The sequence below is a fragment of the Rosa rugosa genome, chromosome 5, assembly GCF_958449725.1.
Source record: "Rosa rugosa chromosome 5, drRosRugo1.1, whole genome shotgun sequence".
NCBI classification, from domain to species: Eukaryota; Viridiplantae; Streptophyta; class Magnoliopsida; order Rosales; family Rosaceae; genus Rosa; species Rosa rugosa.
Window position 1 is genome coordinate 26341761 of NC_084824.1, and position 17291 is coordinate 26359051.

The window sequence follows — 17291 nt, forward strand, 5'->3', positions numbered from 1 at the left end:
GATATAAGAGGCCAGGGGTATGACAATGGATCCAACATGAAAGGAAAAAAAAAAGGTGTGCAAAGTAGACAACTTGAAATAAATTCAAGAGCATTTTACACACCTTGTGCTTGTCATTCTCTAAATCTTGTGCTGTCTGATATGATTCATTTAAGGTCTGCAGATCGAGATAGTTTGAAGAGTTTTTGTGCTAACCTTACAAATTTATTGAAGCATGGCGAGATTTCTGATCTTAATGAAGATGATCTATACCATGACTTACGAATGTTGAGTCAAGATTTACCCAATGATACAAAAAGAGCTATTGATGTGTTGAATTATATAAAAGAAGTTGATGGTTGTTATCCAAATGCTTGGTGTGAGCCCCGGAAAAGTTTATCGAACTATTTCACTGGGCTCACACTTGGATTGCTTATAGGATTCTGCTAACTATACCAGTCACAGTTGCCTCTGTAGAAATAAGCTTTTCGAAGTTAAAATTGATCAAATCTTACATTCGGTCTACTATGTCACAAGAGAGATTGAGTGTGGTTTGGCTATGATATCTATTGAAAAAGATATTGTTGGAAAACTTGATTATGTAAGTTTGATTAGTACCTTTGCATCTGAAAATGCAAGACAAGTCATATTTCAGTGATATTTTGAAATTGGGATATTGTTTTTTTTTTTGTAATGTTTTGAGCATTTGTTTTGGGGCCTTGAATTTTTTTTGCCTTGAGCCTCTTAACTCACAGGGCCAGCCCTGATTATTGATAATATTCTCATTGCTCATGAGCTTTTTTACAATTTCAATATATAAACAGTGTTCTAAAACTCGACCACCCAGGCTGCCTAGGCGCTAGGCAGCGGCTCTCCGACTAGAGTAATGACAAATCGACGGGATTAGGCGGGTTGGGATTGGGCGGCCGCCTAGGCGTCTGGGAGGTCTGGTGGCTGGGCGCTAGGCAGCCTATTGAGGCGGGATTCTGCCTCTCTCTCGATCAAGTAGGACTCCCTTGGGTGGCGGAAGTGGCGAGTGAACTTCACCTCCCGGCCGCGCTCGTTTGGATTCATCCCGCCATAGTGTTTGACATATACTACTATTATCTTAACGGCTACAAAGATCTCATGAGAAATAGTGCCACGGCTAGTAATAGTGACCCTTCCCATGTAGTAGAATTACCAGGACTGCCACTAGCGCTGAAGAGCCGCAACCTGCCCTCCTTCATGGTGGATTCGAATCCGTACAATTTCGCTCTCCCATTGATCGAAGAACAGTTTGAGCTGCTACGAAAAGAAAGCAAGCCAACCATCTTGGTGAACACGTTCGATGCACTTGAGCCGGAGGCGTTAAAAGCAATTGACAAGTTCAACTTGATCGGAATCGAGCCATTAATGCCATCTGCTTTCTTGGACGGCAAGGATCCATCCGATAAATCATTCGGTGATCTATTCGAGAATTCAAAGACCTCAGCGTACCTAGAATGGTTGAACTCGAAGCCGAAAGAATCTGTCATCTACGTTTCGTTTGGGAGCATTTCTGTGTTGTCCAAGATTCAAATGGAGGAAATTGCAAAAGTGTTGTTGAATTCTGGTAGTCCGTTTCTGTGGGTGATTAGAGAAAACCAAAAGAACGGAGAAGGTAAGGAAGAGAAAGAAGAAGACAAACTGAGTTGTAGAGAGGAACTAGAAGAGCTTGTGATGATAGTCCCGTGGTGTAGTCAAGTGGAGGTTGTTTTGTAACACACTGTGGTTTCTGGGGTACCAGTAGTCAAAGAGAACAAAGGAACAAGAGATTTGGGATTTTTCTGACGTGTTATTTACCTTCTCCAAGAACGGAGTATATATACAAGATATATCAAGACCTATTAGGAAACTAATTACAACAGAATAATCCTAATAATTCACAATATTCACAATCCTAATTACATGGCATGACTCACGCCAACACTCCCCCTCAAGTTGGTGCATACAGATCACAGATGCCCAACTTGTCAAGTGAGTCATAGAAGGCTTTACTCGAGAGAGCCTTTGTAAGAATATCCGCCAACTGTTCTTCAGTAGGAACGAAGGGAAACATAATGATCTGTCCATCCAGCTTCTCTTTAATAAAGTGTCGATCTACCTCCACATGCTTCATACGATCATGCTGAACAGGATTGTGAGCAATTTTAATTGCCACCTTATTATCACAATAAAGCGGCATAGCCTTTTTCTGCTTGAACCCCAAATCCCCAACAAATTTCTCAACCACAACACCTCACAAAGTCCTCGGGCCATTCCTCTATACTCTGCTTCTGCACTAGAACGAGCCACCACCTTCTGTTTCTTGCTCTTCCAAGTAACCAAGTTACCACCCACAAATGTGAAGTATCCCGAAGTAGACCTGCGATCTGTAATATTACCTGCCCAGTCCGTGTCTGTGTACCCGGAAACATCCAAGTGACTGTGTTTTGAAAAGAGTAATCCCTTCCCTGGAGCAGACTTTAAATACCGCAAAATACGAAATACAGCATCCATATGAGTCTTACTGGGATTATGCATAAACTGACTCACCACACTAACTGCATAGGCTAAATCTAGTCTAGTGTGGGATAAATAAATCAACCGGCCAACTAACCTCTGGTATCTTGCTTTATTCGTAGGTACTTAATCCAAGTACTCTGCTAACCGATGGTTTTGCTCAATAGGAGTATCAACAGGTTGACAGTCAAGCATACCTATTTCTGCCAGCAAGTCGAGAACATACTTCCTCTGACTCAACACAATACAATCCTTCCCACGAGCAACTTCAATTCCCAAGAAATATTTCAAATTACCCAAATCTTTCATCTCAAATTCTAAAGATAACTGACCTTGTAACCTTTGAATCTCCTCAAAATCATCACCTGTCACAACCATGTCATCAACATAAATAATCAAGGCAGTCACTTTACCATACCGATGTTTAAGGAACAAGGTGTGATCTGAATTGCTTTGCCAGTACCCAATTTTCTTTATGAACTTGGTGAACCTGCCAAACCAAGCTCTGGGAGACTGCTTCAAACCATAAAGAGATTTTTTCAATCTGCACACCACCTGCTCTCCAGTAGAAGTACCATATCCAGGAGGCAAATCCATATAAACCTCTTCATGCAGATCACCATCCAAGAATGCATTCTTAACATCAAACTGTTGTAAAGGCTAATCAAGATTAGCAGCTAACGAAAGAAGTACCCGAATTGTGTTAATTTTGGCCACTGGTGCAGATGTTTCATCATAATCCACTCCATACTTTTGAGTATAGCCTTTAGCCACTAGTCTTGCCTTGTATCTGTCCACCGATCCATCTGAATTGTGTTTCACGGTATACACCCACCGACAACCAACTGTCTTCTTCCCGGGTGGTAATGATACTAGCTCCCACGTACAATTCTTCTCAATAGCATCCATTTCGACTGTCATTGCTTGCATCCACTTCTCATCCCTCATTGCATCCTGCACTTTACTAGGGAGAGACACAGAAGATAATTGATTCACAAAGGCTACATACGATTTAGACAGCCTATGGGTCGACACATAATTAGCAACGGGGTATTTAGCTTTTGCACTTAGAGTAGGTTCATAGTGCTTCGGGGGGTTGACCACGGGTGGAACGACTAGGCAGAGTTTTGGTGGGAACAATATCTGACACAGAAGAAGGAACACTAGCTGACACAGAAGGACTAGGCAGATTTTTGGTGGGAACAATATCTGACACAGAATAAGGAACACTAGCTAACACAGAAGGAATATTAGATAAAGAAGGATTAGAACATACCTTGGGTGATGATTGAGTAGGTGAGACCACTGAAGGAGAGGGAGAGACAGAAGAACTGTTCAAAACGGCATTGGCGACATCGTGAATTTCATCGGAAACAGGATCAGAAACTTCCTCTCCTACCGGCAGGTCAAACTGATCCGATAGACTGGTCAGTGGCTGACTACCCAAATTCTCTTCTCCGTTCGGTGGGCTGCTGTCCTCTTTTTCAAGTTCCGTTCCCAAACACTCCAGCCTTGAGAACTCGGATGCCAGTCTCCCATCTTGCCCACTAAACAAATCTTCATAATAACAAGACTTCTCCCCTTGACGAGGAGTCACAGGAGGCAAAAAATAACATGCATCTTCACTGAATGTAACATCCATAGTGACATAAAACTTCTGGGATTGAGGATGATAACATTTGTAACCTTTTTGATGAGAACCATACCCCACAAACACACACTTAAGGGTTCTAGCATCCAACTTTGACCTCTGATTCTTATATAGATGAACATAAGCAATACAACCAAAGACACGAGCAGGAAGAGTATTAGAAGATGGAATAGAAACATAGTTAGATAGGACCTCAAGTGGGACACGACCTTGAAGAGGGACAAACAGAAGACGATTGATTAGATGAGAAGCACATAATATGGCCTCTCCCCAAAGATACTTAGGCATGTTAGCACTAAGTAGAAGAGACCGAGCCATGTCCAGAAGATGACGATTTTTCCGTTCAGACAACCCATTTTGCTCAGGTGTCTGTGGGCATGAAGTTTGATGTATTATGCCATGGTGTTGGAAATATTCATGAAAAGAATGATTGACAAACTCACCCCCATTATCGGAACGAAAGACCTTAACACGAGCATCATATTGAGTACGAACAAGCTTATGGAATGATGTAAAAGTAGAGAAAACAGAATCTTTGGACTTAAGTAAAACCACCCAAGATAATCGAGTAAAGTCATTAATGAATAACACAAAATATCGCATTCCAGAAAGGGTAGAATGTTTAGAAGGACCCCATACATCTGAATGAATTAACTCAAAAGGCATAGTACTATAATGAAAACTCGAAGGATAACTAGACCTATGACTCTTAGCCAAAGCACAAGTTTCATAATGCAGGCTAGACTCACTAACTCCCAGAAACAATGAAGGCATGGATTTCTTCATAACTCCAAAAGATGGATGACCCAAACGCCTATGCCACAACCATAGTTCACTCAATCTGTCAGAATTCAATGTCAGGGCCAAAGGCTGTTCTGGTGCTTGTGTTGGCTCTGCTTACATGCAATCCAAGTGAAACAGTCTCCCCCTCAGGTCTCCCTTTCCCATGATCACCCTGGTGCACAGATTCTGAAAAATAACATACATTGGATAAAAGGTTATAGAGCATTTATTTTGTGACCCCAACTGGGATACAGACAAAAGATGATGAGACAATGAGGGTACATAAAGCACATCGTGCAATACAATGGATGGTGTAAGTTGAACAGACCCAATACCTAAGACTGGAAAAGACGCACCATTCGCATTAGAAACATGGGATATAGAAGGGGATGACATAGACATAAAGAAGGACTTATCATAGGTCATATGGTCAGACGCACCAGAATCAATTATCCATGTATCACTACCAGTAAAGTCAGAAACATGTAAAGCAACACCAATTTTACCTCGAGTTTCCTTAGTCAAGGAAACATTACCCTGTGAGGGATCTTGCCCTGCAATGACGTAGAAGTCAGGTTCTGGCACCAATTGGACTGCCGCTTTGCCTCTTTGACCACCACCACGTCCTCCAGTATTATTGCCTCCTCTCCAACCAGAGTTATTGTAATTAAACCTTCGCAGCTTAGGACATTGATTCTTGAAATTGCCAACTTCCTTGCAATAGTTACAAGCCATTTGGTTATAATTCTGATTCTGCTGATATCCCTGATTCTGTGGTTGATACTGACTCTGAGATGGAACTAGGGTAGAATTCCCAATCTGAGGTGAGGTGGAGGTGTAGCATGGATTGCTAAACCAGAAATTTCAGTATGAAGGTTCTGAGCGGCAGCCTTATTACCTTCATCTCTTCGGATATAGGCAAAAGCTTGTTCCAATGTAGGTGGAGTTGCAAGACGCAATAACTCATTCTTTGCCCCTTCAAAGTGAGGGTCCAGGCCAGCAAGAAAAATATGGACACGCATCTTGTCCTGCTCAGTCCGATAGAAATTAATATCAGCTTCAAAAGTCATAGGATTAGGGTTTCTCTGATCAAGCTCCTGTCAAATTGTCTTCAAATTCGCATAAAAGGTTGCAACAGGCTGTCCACTCTGAGTTATTTTGAAAGCTTTGACATTTAATTCATGAACACGAGCAAAGTCACTCCCATCATAATATGTAGCAGCAACAGAATCCCAAATTGCTTTGGGAGTATCATAGTTAGCAAATAATCTCATTACCTCCGGAGTCATAGCCTTGAGAAGAATTCCATCACATTAGTATTTGCCGTATCCCATTCATCGGCTTTTGGTCCTGCAGCAGGTCTTGTTGCATTACCGGTAACATAACTCCACTTTCCAATTCCCTGAATATGGATCTTCATAAGCCTCTGCCATAACTGATAATTGGTGTCGTCGAGCTTTACACCAAAACTTGAATTATTTGTCACATTCTGAATAATCACAACCTCACGGGCCACAGAGTTAGCCCCTCCACTCTGTGATCCTCCATTATTCCCATCAGTAATAGTCAAGTCCACCATCTTCTTCCTTCCTCAAAAAACTCAATAAAGTTTTTTTTTTTTTTTTTGATACAAAAAACTCAATAAAGTTGTAACAAAGGTAAAGGGCACTGATCAATGAATATTCAAAGAAACAAATATTCAAAGAAAGAAAGCTGTTGGCTTTATTATATATTCTCTTGTCCAAGAAATCAAAAGTTGTCTAGCGAACTAATCAGTAGAACAAACAGGATATCAGCAATAATCAAGTCAAAACAAGGGGCCACGAACCAGATGGACAGCGACTAATTCCCAAAAAAGACAAGAACTAGCAATCGAACCAATCGAACCAAAAGAACCAACAAACAAACCCAAAAGGACAAGCGACAAAAGAACAGCAGCAAACTAATTTTCTCGCAGCGGAAACCAAATAGCACAACCGAGTCCAAATGGATCTCGGCTCTGATACCAAGTCAAAGAGAACAAAGGAACAAGAGATTTGGGATTTTTCTGATGTGTTATTTACCTTCTCCAAGAACGGAGTATATATACAAGATACATCAAGACCTATTAGGAAACTAATTACAACAGAATAATCCTAATAATTCACAATATTCACAATCCTAATTACATGGCATGACTCACGCCAACAGTGGTAGCGTTTCCTCAGTGGACAGACCAAGGCACAAATGCCGAGTTGATAGAGGACACTTGGAAGACAGGAGTGAGGGTAGCACCGAATGAGGAGGGTATTGTTGTACTTGTGGGTGAGGTGTTTGGATTTGGTGATGGAAAGTGAAGAGATGAGGAGGAACGCTAAGATCTGGAAGGATCTGGCAAGAGAGGCTGTGAGTGAAGGAGGGTCTTCTGACAAGGATCTGAAGGTCTTTTTGGATCAGATTGAAGATGGTTGTTTTCTAGCCTAGAAAGATCGATGCATGTACGTTGACAAGGAAAAGCTATATGATTGCTTAGTGTACCTTATTTTTGTTTTTCCCCCTCTATTATTTTCTTTCCTTTGGTCACGTGTATGAAAGAGTAGTTTGAGTTGCCTGAAAATGTAAACCAACATTTTCTTAGAGACGATGATAAAATAAATTTAAACTTTTTCTTTTTACTTTTTACTGGAGAGGAGTTTGAAATAAATGACTTGTTTTTGCAATATGAATAGTGTACCTTTGGTTTCTGTTGTCGTCACTTTGCACATAAGTTTTCAATGGATTGCTAGGCACTTTTTGCAAGATTCATTGCACATTAAGAATTCTTCCTAAACACTTCTTTGATTGTGCAATCAACGTACATATATTTTCACATCTTTAGATAACAATTCCTATATAGAAGTCCAAGTACGATGTTTGTCTAGATATATAATTATTTGTAGATAAGGCAAAGATCGTAAATGCATCTTATCTATTCAGCTTATTAGTGCAACATGTAGCTTTCCTCAAAATTGCTAAACCTAAAAGCTATTGATCCTAATACTTACAGTTATTGGCCAAACCTAAAAGCTATGGACGGAAAGAGCTACTGACGACTGACTCCTATATAGAAACCTGCTGACCCATTGACCGACCCGTTAGGCCAAACTTGGACCAGTAAGAACTATATAGAAATGACACTGGCTGTTTAATGTTAGCTCGAAGCCTTTTGGTTCATTTCGGTGTTACATCTGTATCGTGCCTTACCATATGTAAATGCAATCAAGATGGCCACGAACGATCACTGTGTTTCACGACCTGAACCAGCACTTCGACGATGGACTAGCTACTCTCAGTCTCTTCACCTAGACAGACAGATCATAACCCTACTCCTCGATCTCTTATCCTATTAACAAAAACCATAAATTGGTTCGGCACAGTGTGAAGTCTAGGAGAACATTTCGGGCTTTAGATATAACTTTGTTGTGGCTGCCTGCTCTCCGTAGCTTCGCCAAGAGCTCATAGTGCAGTCATTCTTACCCACTAATGGCTCTGTATACATGTTCTTGTCGTTTTCATTTTTGACAAAATGGAAAAGGAGGCTAAATGGCAGCAAAAAAACGAAAACACAAACACAAACACAAACAAACAAAATGGGGGCTTGTCCAAGCATCAAACTGACCAATCAGTGAGGACGGCCATATTTTTATTTTTATATTTTCTTTGTTGAAGTATTTTTATATTTTGAAATTTTGAATTTCATTAATTATTGAAACCCTTTGCATATATGAGCTGATTTACAGTGGCGAGACTATTCATTGTAATCTGATGCTCAGTATCAAACAACCAAAGTCACCCTAACTGCACTATATTCATTCACTTGTATGCACTCTTCGTTATTAATCAGTTCACTCAGTCGTTGTCATTGAGTTTTCTCATCTATCTCAAACCATATGCAAGCTAGTCCACTCATGTGCTATTGCCAGTTGTTGTCATTGAATTTTTTCATCTATCTCAAATCATATGCAACCTATTCCACTCATGTGTGCTATTGCCAATTGATGGATCTTAAGAAACGAAAAAATGTTGGGTGAGACACTCATGTTATGTCAGGGAAATTATAACATGGTCCCGGACCATAGTACACGTGCATGGTAGCCCGGGGTGATATTATTGGGCCATATGACGTGTAATTATTTTTTATTGGTCTCTTAATTTAATTTTTTTTTATTTTTTTTTTCTTCCCTACATGATCCCTACCAAATTGAGTGAAATTATTGATTGGGAGCACCACATGGCAGTGCACGTGGGTATTTCGGGACCACAGAATAATTCCTCGTTATGTCATCGCCCTAACTGCACAGTATTCATACACACTTGTATGCGCGCTTTGTTATTAGTCAGTTCAGTTAGTTGTTGTCATTAAATTTCCTCCTCTATTTCAAACCATATGAAACCTAGTCCACTCATGTGCTATTGCTAGTTGATCAGTCTTAAGAAATGAGAAAATTTTAGGTGAGACACTCATGATGTCATGCACGTCCCACTAATTAAACACCAAGCCTTATATCTAGAGATATTGGAGTTACCTCCTGCTAGCTAGTACCTCATTAGCAGGACGTACGGCGGCCTCGCACAATGTTTTAAAACGCTGAGGCGTACCCGAGGCGCTTTCGGAAGAGCCTCACTAAGGCGTAAGCCTTGAGGCATAAGGCGTAAGCCTTACGGTATAAAAGATATATGCATATATTTATATATAGAACATTAATAATATAGAAAATAATTATTGATTATCATTTATGAAAGGTTTGTGATGATTTTTAATTTTTTATTAATTCAGAATGGTGTATATAACTATATCTATTAGTTTCAAATATGAGATAACTGTATACGAGTACGAGTACGAGTAGAAGATAAACTAAAATTGCTGTCTAAGATAACATGAAAACTAAAACTCTTATACTGTGAATTAAATTGAAGAACAATCCTTATCATCAGAAGATGAAGATAAGGTTGTTAGTTTAACATGATTTGATAGTAAACCACGCTTCAGTTTGTGAAGGTGGGACCTATGCTCCATCTTTTCACCCCTTCTCATTCTGATCCCATCCTGTACATCAGCTTCGATCAAGAACTGAGCTAGTTTCCTTCCCATCAGTCCATCACCACAGTATACCCAAAGTTGCGAACCCAGAAGTTGTTTTCTTAAAACAAAACAAGACCGTGAGTTTTGGAGTCGCGAAACAGGTTTGAGAGTAGGACTAGCACATGAGGTTTTACTCAACAAAAAGGGAAAGAAAAAAAAAAAAAAACACAGCGCGTACGCCTTGATCCTTATTTTTGCGCCTTCTGCTACTTCAAATCATCTTGAGCGCGTTTTCTGCGCCTTCACGCCTAGCTATCAAAACTCACTCATTTTTGTTGCTGATTTACACTTTTAACGCCTCAGGACGCGCCTGAGGAGCGCTTTTTAACACATTGCTCGCATAAGAGTTTTTTCCATTTAAGGACAAAAGAGTTCATAAGACCAGAAATTAGCCATTCTCTTCTTTAGTTTCCAGCTGTTCAGTTCGTCACCACAAACGTCATTGTTTTCCTACAAGTCCCTTACTTAAACTCTTGACATCCTCTTCTCACCTTACATGTTCCAACATTTCGAGTCTCACTATATTCACTCAGCCCACCAATCCATTATTTGTATAGTTAAGATCTAATTATATTTAGTCAATTTACGTCCAGACTCCACGACGCCCTTCCCTGCCAACAACCACCACCAGTCCACCATGGTTCAACACCGCTTCATTATGATATCATTACCAGCTCAAGGCCACATCAATCCCTCCCTCCAATTAGCCAAGCGCCTCATCCGCACCACTGGGGCGCGTGTAACCTTTGTCACCAGCCTCTCCGCTCACCGCCGCATTGGCAACCGCTCAACTACTCCTAGTGGCTTGACCTTTGCTCCTTTCTCTGACGGGTACGACGACGGGGTTAAGCCTGAAGACGATAGACAGCATGTCTTTAGTGAGCGAAAGAGTCGCAGCTCGCAAGCGATTGTGGATCTTGTCAAATCTGGTGCGAATGAGGGCCACCCTTACACTTGCATAGTGTACACTTTAGTTCTCCCTTGGGTCGCGGAAGTGGCCACTGAGCTTCACCTCCCCAGCGCTCTCCTTTGGATTCAGCCAGCCACAGTGTTCGACATATACTACTATTACTTCAACGGCTACAAAGATATCATCAGGAACAATACCGGTGCTGATAACAATGACCCCTCCTTTGCAGTAGAATTACCAGGACTGCCACTATCGTTGAGGAGCCGCGACCTTCCCTCCTTCTTGCTGGCTTCGAGTCCGTACATATACCGTTTCGCTCTCCCATTGTTCGAAGATCAGTTGGAAAAGCTTGGGAAACTAAGCAAGGCAATCATACTGGTGAACACGTTCGATGCACTAGAACCCGAGGCCTTAAAAGCAATCGACAAGTACAGCTTGATCGGAATCGGGCCTTTAATGCCGTCTGCTTTCTTAGACGACAAGGATTCATCTGATAAATCTTTCGGATGCGATCTTTTCCAGAAATCAAAAGATTCCACCTACATGGAATGGCTGAATTCGAAGCCGGAACAGTCGGTCGTTTACGTCTCGTTTGGGACCGTTTCCATGCTGTCCAAGATTCAAATGGAGGAAATTGCAAAAGGGTTGCTGGATTCTGGACGTCCGTTTCTGTGGGTGATTAGGGAAAACCAAAAGAACGGAGAAGGTAAGGAAGGAAAAGAAGAAGAGGAGCTGAGTTGTAGAGAGGAACTAGAAGAGCTTGGGGTGATAGTCCCGTGGTGTAGTCAAGTGGAGGTTCTGTCAAATCCTTCGTTGGGTTGTTTTGTGACACATTGTGGCTGGAATTCAAGCTTGGAGAGCTTAGTTTGTGGGGTACCGGTGGTGGCATGTCCTCAGTGGACAGATCAATGCACTAATGCAAAATTGATAGAGGACACGTGGAAGACAGGGGTGAGGGTAGCACCGAATGAGGAGGGTGTTGTTGTGGGTGAGGAGTTGAAGAGGTGTCTGGATTTGGTCATGGGAAGTCAAGAGTTGAGAAGGAATGCTAAGAAGTGGAAGAATTTGGCGAGAGAGGCTGTGAGTGAAGGGGGGTCATCTGACAAGAATCTCAAGGCGTTTCTGAAGGAGATTGAAGAAGTAGATTAATTGCATGGGGAAATAAAATGATTGTCTAATGCAATTGAGTGGGTTTCGATGGGTAGGCGAAGAGGAGTCGAACAAGGCGTGAAAGGCGACGCCCATGGCAACAAAAGAGAAACGACGTCGTTTTGAAACGATTGTGGTTTAAACCAATGAAAAAGGAGTTGAAGAAGTTCCTTTCTGCTTCTGCCAATGAAAAAGTCGAAAAACTTTTATCTGGTCATTAGAGTATGTCATTATAAATTTAGTTGCCGGGTTGATTTTCAGGTGATTGTGTTTATAGTGCAGGTGATTGTGTTTAGTTGTTGGGTTGAATTTCATTTAGAATTTGTCAACTGTATGATTGTTAGTAATGTATGAACTGCTAATGCCTTAAATTTTGTTTGCTTGATGAGAAAAATGGAGGAGGAGGAGGATGATAGAGTTTTCGATTCCGGTAATAAACAGTGTTTGAATCGGATGATTCATACTTGGTTCTGGTGTTTCTCATGGATAATAGAGGCCTAGACTGGACTTTCAAACTAGAGCACCATCCTGAAATTTCCTTGTTTTGGTTCTATGTTTGATGAGTTGGTATTGCTTTGTCTACTTCTCTTAAATATGAATTAGTAGATCCTTTTCTGCAAATACTCTCTGGATTTCAATGAAAATGACACTATAGAGGGGTTTGGACCATCGATATTTGCATTGACAACTCAAGTTGAGTTCTGAGGGTGAGAATTATCTATCAATAGTCACATGGAGGATGGTCTAGTTTATTTACTTTTGAGGCATGGCAAAATGTGAAACTTGATCCTTGTGATTTGGTTCTTATTTTACCCATGTATATCACAAGTTCTCATTGTCTTTGAGAAGATTTCTGAGAAGGAACAAAGAGAGAGTGGACATTTATGCACCGGAATGGTGCATCTATACATCCACAGGGTTCTGGGAACAAAATTTATTTGACTAATTCTTTTGAAACTTACTTCTTATGTCCTTAGAATATTTCTTCATTATAATTTGGTTATTCTTCAAATGCAGCTTCACTGCTTAGGAGTTCTCTTAAACTGTCAGCAGAGTAATCCTTTTGCTCACATTAGAGACAAAAATGGCCTCATTACAAATCTTGTTTCAGGTCTTCAATTACGAAGGTAACTAATGAAGAACAATGGGAAGAGAAAATTTTCCTCTTTTTTTTCCATGCTGTTACCAAATTATAATTCACCACTACTTTGTTCCTTTGACACAGTGATGCTACTACACTGGGCAACCCATTAGGGATGCTACTACATATCTGCCATCTGATCCCATTGATTTGCTTTTTCTACTTGGTCAAAGGAACACCCATAATTTGGAATTATCTTCTTGTCAATCTGCCATTTTGCTGATCTTATACATCAGTTCTATACATGATGAAAGGTAACTCGCTCTTTTAATTGTTTGACAGTACATTTAACAATAGTGACGTTTTTTTCTTCACATCTTAAATATTTTCTTCCCCAGACTTGCAGATGATAAGATGGTTTTAGCCTCTCTGGAGCAATATATTTTGGTCAACAGCAGTGATCTCCAAAGTGGAGCCACTGATTCGTTCACAGTGATGATGCTGTTGTTTCTTTACGGCCTTTATAGGGGTCTTGCCGAGGTTAGCTACCAAATCCCCTATAGTCCAGAAGCTGAAAGAATCCTGTTTCAGATAGTAACTGAAAATGAATGGGATTTGTCTTCTGCAAGAATTCATCCAATGTCATTGAAATGGTTCTTTCAACAAGAGAAATTGAGAAACTCATTATCTTATCAGCTTCTGAAATTTTGCAGAAGGAATACATCAAATGGCTCTGAAATCACTGCCCATGGAAAGAATAGTCATATATTAAATGTTAATGCAATTGCAGAGTTAATAGTAGAAGAACATAGTTATGGCGCCACAATTTTGGTGTGCTTATTGACAGAGCTTGTTCAAACAGAAGGTCAAGAGCAAGAGATAATTTCTGTAGTCAATCTCATGGCAACAATTGTCGACATATATCCAACCATTTCAGACCAGTTATGCTTTCTTGGTATTGGAAATGCAGCTCGTACTCTTTATTGTGAGTCCTCCTATACACAGTCCCCACAGATATCCGCAGTTGTGTTGGTTCTTATTTTTAAAATTCTATGCTCGGTGCAACATGATACTCTTTCTGATGATGAAAGTTGGCTTGCAGTGATTGTGAAGGTGACTAACTTAACTTTTTCTAACTCTAGTTTGTTTGCTGCCACAGGAATTTAATCAGATAATTTACCTTCTTTTGTAGTTGATAAACAGTGTCACCACAAAAGCTGCAGACATGTGGAATCATGAATGTCTCTTGGTGATTGGCATACTTTGCTTGATTTTGCACCATTCTGCTAATGCAGTGCTCACAGAAGCTTCAAAAACCATCATTTTCAGTAGTTCTCTAGTCTCTACAATCAACAGTGCAGTTCATGCAGCATGTCTTAAGGGGCCAGCATTGGTTGACCATGATGAAGGAACAAGCTCTGGAGAAATTTTGATATTTGTGCTTCTTCTAAATTACTTCACTTTAAGAAGGTCAGTCTCTTCTACTAAATTTTGATTATTTCTTTCAGTTTGCACAATGTTCTTTTAAAAAGTAACTTTCATTTTCTATATTATTATTTCTTTCAGTTTGCACATTGTTGTACCAGGGATTATGGACTGGAAAGTTTTCTTAGATCCCTCAGGTAGGATGCAGTCATTTTCCTTTATTGGCATCTACTGCCATGACCTGTGCAGGCTAATGCATTTTGGATCTCCTGTGGTCAAGCTTGCTGCTTCATACTGCCTGTTGGAGTTGTTTACCAGAATATCTGAGCAGAGGAATAGAACAGGGGGGGAGTTGCTATGTGCCACGAAGTACCTAAGTTCTGTAATGGCTGTATTAGAAGGCTTAGTTTTCTACAGTGACCTCAGAGTGGCTATGAATTGTGGCCTGTGCCTGTCAATGATCATGGGGTGGGAATTGCCGGACATGCATGAGACAAGTATGGATGCAAAGAATACTTGGAGTAGGATGGTTGTGGAAGAGCTCGCAATGTCTTTAGCTGTCCCGTGCCTGGCATCAAAATCTTTCATTAATCTTCACAAGCCTGCAATTCATGTTGCAGTTGCTCTGTTAAAACTGCAGAAGATTCCTAAGTGGATGAGATCCGTATTTGATGATACTTGCATATCTAGCATAATTCAAAACCTTGCGGCTAATAATTTGAGCACAGAAATTGTCCTATTATTTCGAGCTCTATTGAACTCAGATTTCTTAAAGATGGAACAAATTACTAGCTTAATTCAGTTGCTCCAGGTGACCATTCCTAACCATGCTCTTTCTGTTCTCTTACGTTTTGTTTGAAATTTTGAATATGTGGATTTAAAATCAGGGATTAAGATTTGGCTGCTTCGTTTGAAATGTGTCTACATCAATTGCTGAAAGAAAATTGTTTACTTCAGTGATTTAGGGAGTGAAATTGAAATCACAGTCTTCCTCGAGTAATTGAAATGCATCTGTATTTTAAGTAGTAAATGTACATCTCTGGACTGGATACAAATGAAAACTTCAAATTTATAAATCCATGACGAAAAGCTCTGATAAAATTCAACTACTTAAAAATCCACTACCCAAATGCAACCTTAGATTTTCCCTTACCCACTAAGATTGCCAATATAGTTTACAAGGGGGCACTTGAAGAGAACCAAATGAAGGTTAAAGGTTTGCTTTTTATATTACTGTTTCCTTTTTAACTTAAATTTTGTCTTTTTGTAAGAAGTTCAACCAAAAAAGGAAAAGAGTGTGGATTGCAAACTAGGCGGTGTGAATTTCATTCTCCTTACTATTATTATTATTATTATTATTATTATCTTTTTACACTGCACACAAAAATAATGAGTCATTATACTTCTGTCCAATTAGTTTTAGTATGACAAGTGGGTGATAGGTTCATTCATTTCAATGTCATTTGAGGATTTGGGAGTCGAATGACAGCCAGGTGGTGTGGTGAAAAGAGAGATGATGAAGTTATTTTGATTATGCAGGTGTGCAGAAAACAAAAGTACACTGACAACACCAAGGATGATGGTGCGCAAGAGCATAGAGTGGTGATCAGCAACCTGGATGATTTGGGACAAGTTAGTGAGTATCTCATTCGTTTGATGTCATCAGAGTCATCTTTAGATAAGGATTCTGGAGGATCACATCTTGGGAATAAGAGATTGTTAGAAGAAATAGAGCTTTTCTTTAGAACTTTAACGGTACAGGATGGAATCTAAGATCATTGTATTAATTCAGCTTCCTTTGGTTGTATCTATACTTATTGGGATCAGTTGTGGTGCAGAGTGAGGCACTAGCAAGTATGCATCCTTTGTGAATATCTAATGCACAAAAAGCTTAGAACTGAAAATATATATAAGGGGTCCCTGAGTCTGCTCCATAATAAGTATCAATGTGTATTTGAACAAAATATGCATATTTGGCAATGAAATAGACCAATAGCTCCTCAAAATTGTGCAACCAACATGACATAGTTTGGTCCTAAATTTTAGTATGTGTTCTATCACCTATTAGTTGACTTTGTTTTTTGGATATGGATGGCCTTTATATATGGAGAAAAAAAAAAAAACAATAATTGTCTATACTAGATAGTTGTCCCAACATATTTTAAAATACGTCTGCATCAGTTTTCTCTATTTTAACTACTTTTGAATTTATATTATTTCTTGAATAAAGAAAAAATAGTTTAAATACATTTATAAGTTACTTAAATAACTTTGGGGCTGTGACCACTTACCCGATTTTAGCCTAAAAATTGCCCACTTACTCCACTAAGAGTTTTTTTAATCCCATTTACCCAATCTAACGTCTATTGACAATTTTGACCTTATTTTAATTATTAAATTACACTCATCTCTCTCTCTCTTCTCCAACACCAACTTCCTGTCATCACCGCGCCTCACCTCCACCACCAACTTCCGGTCATCACCGCGCCTCACCTCCACCACCAACTTCCGGTCATCACCGCGCCTCACCTCCACCACCACGGCGTCCACCAATCTCTGGCGACTCAAACCCGGCCTTTATCACGTCCGGCGACGCCCCGGAAGCAGATCCACGCACCGACAAGCTTGACGTTCTGGGTTCATGTCTGAAGAGAGAGAAACAAGATCTCAGTTTTTCTCTCTCCTTGAT

The 17291-nt window shown here is 40.1% G+C and overlaps 2 protein-coding genes across 2 annotated transcripts; both read left to right on the top strand.

Moving 5' to 3' along the window:
* The first annotated feature begins 9912 nt into the window (after positions 1 to 9912).
* On the top strand, positions 9913 to 12611 carry LOC133708484 (phloretin 4'-O-glucosyltransferase-like). Its single transcript, XM_062133952.1, has one exon. It carries the CDS (start codon positions 10675 to 10677, stop codon positions 12094 to 12096), a length of 1422 nt encoding a protein of 473 aa, XP_061989936.1. The 5' UTR covers positions 9913 to 10674; the 3' UTR covers positions 12097 to 12611.
* On the top strand, positions 12490 to 16605 carry LOC133711449 (protein PUTATIVE RECOMBINATION INITIATION DEFECT 1-like). The gene is made up of 8 exons (XM_062137573.1): positions 12490 to 12526; positions 12926 to 12993; positions 13114 to 13223; positions 13324 to 13491; positions 13576 to 14290; positions 14370 to 14647; positions 14744 to 15413; positions 16142 to 16605. Exons 1-8 carry the CDS (start codon positions 12490 to 12492, stop codon positions 16373 to 16375), a joined length of 2280 nt encoding a protein of 759 aa, XP_061993557.1. The 3' UTR covers positions 16376 to 16605.
* Positions 16606 to 17291: the final 686 nt, after the last annotated feature.

Excerpts from the sequence above, each read along its gene's own strand:
- LOC133708484 (XM_062133952.1), top strand. The coding sequence starts at position 10,675 with ATGGTTCAACACCGCTTCATTATGATATCATTACCAGCTCAAGGCCAC.
- LOC133711449 (XM_062137573.1), top strand. The coding sequence starts at position 12,490 with ATGGAGGAGGAGGAGGATGATAGAGTTTTCGATTCCG. Across the intron at positions 12,527-12,925 it reads TGATAGAGTTTTCGATTCCG|TTCTCATTGTCTTTGAGAAG; the intron begins GTAATAAACAGT and ends GTATATCACAAG. Across the intron at positions 14,291-14,369 it reads GGCTTGCAGTGATTGTGAAG|TTGATAAACAGTGTCACCAC; the intron begins GTGACTAACTTA and ends CTTCTTTTGTAG.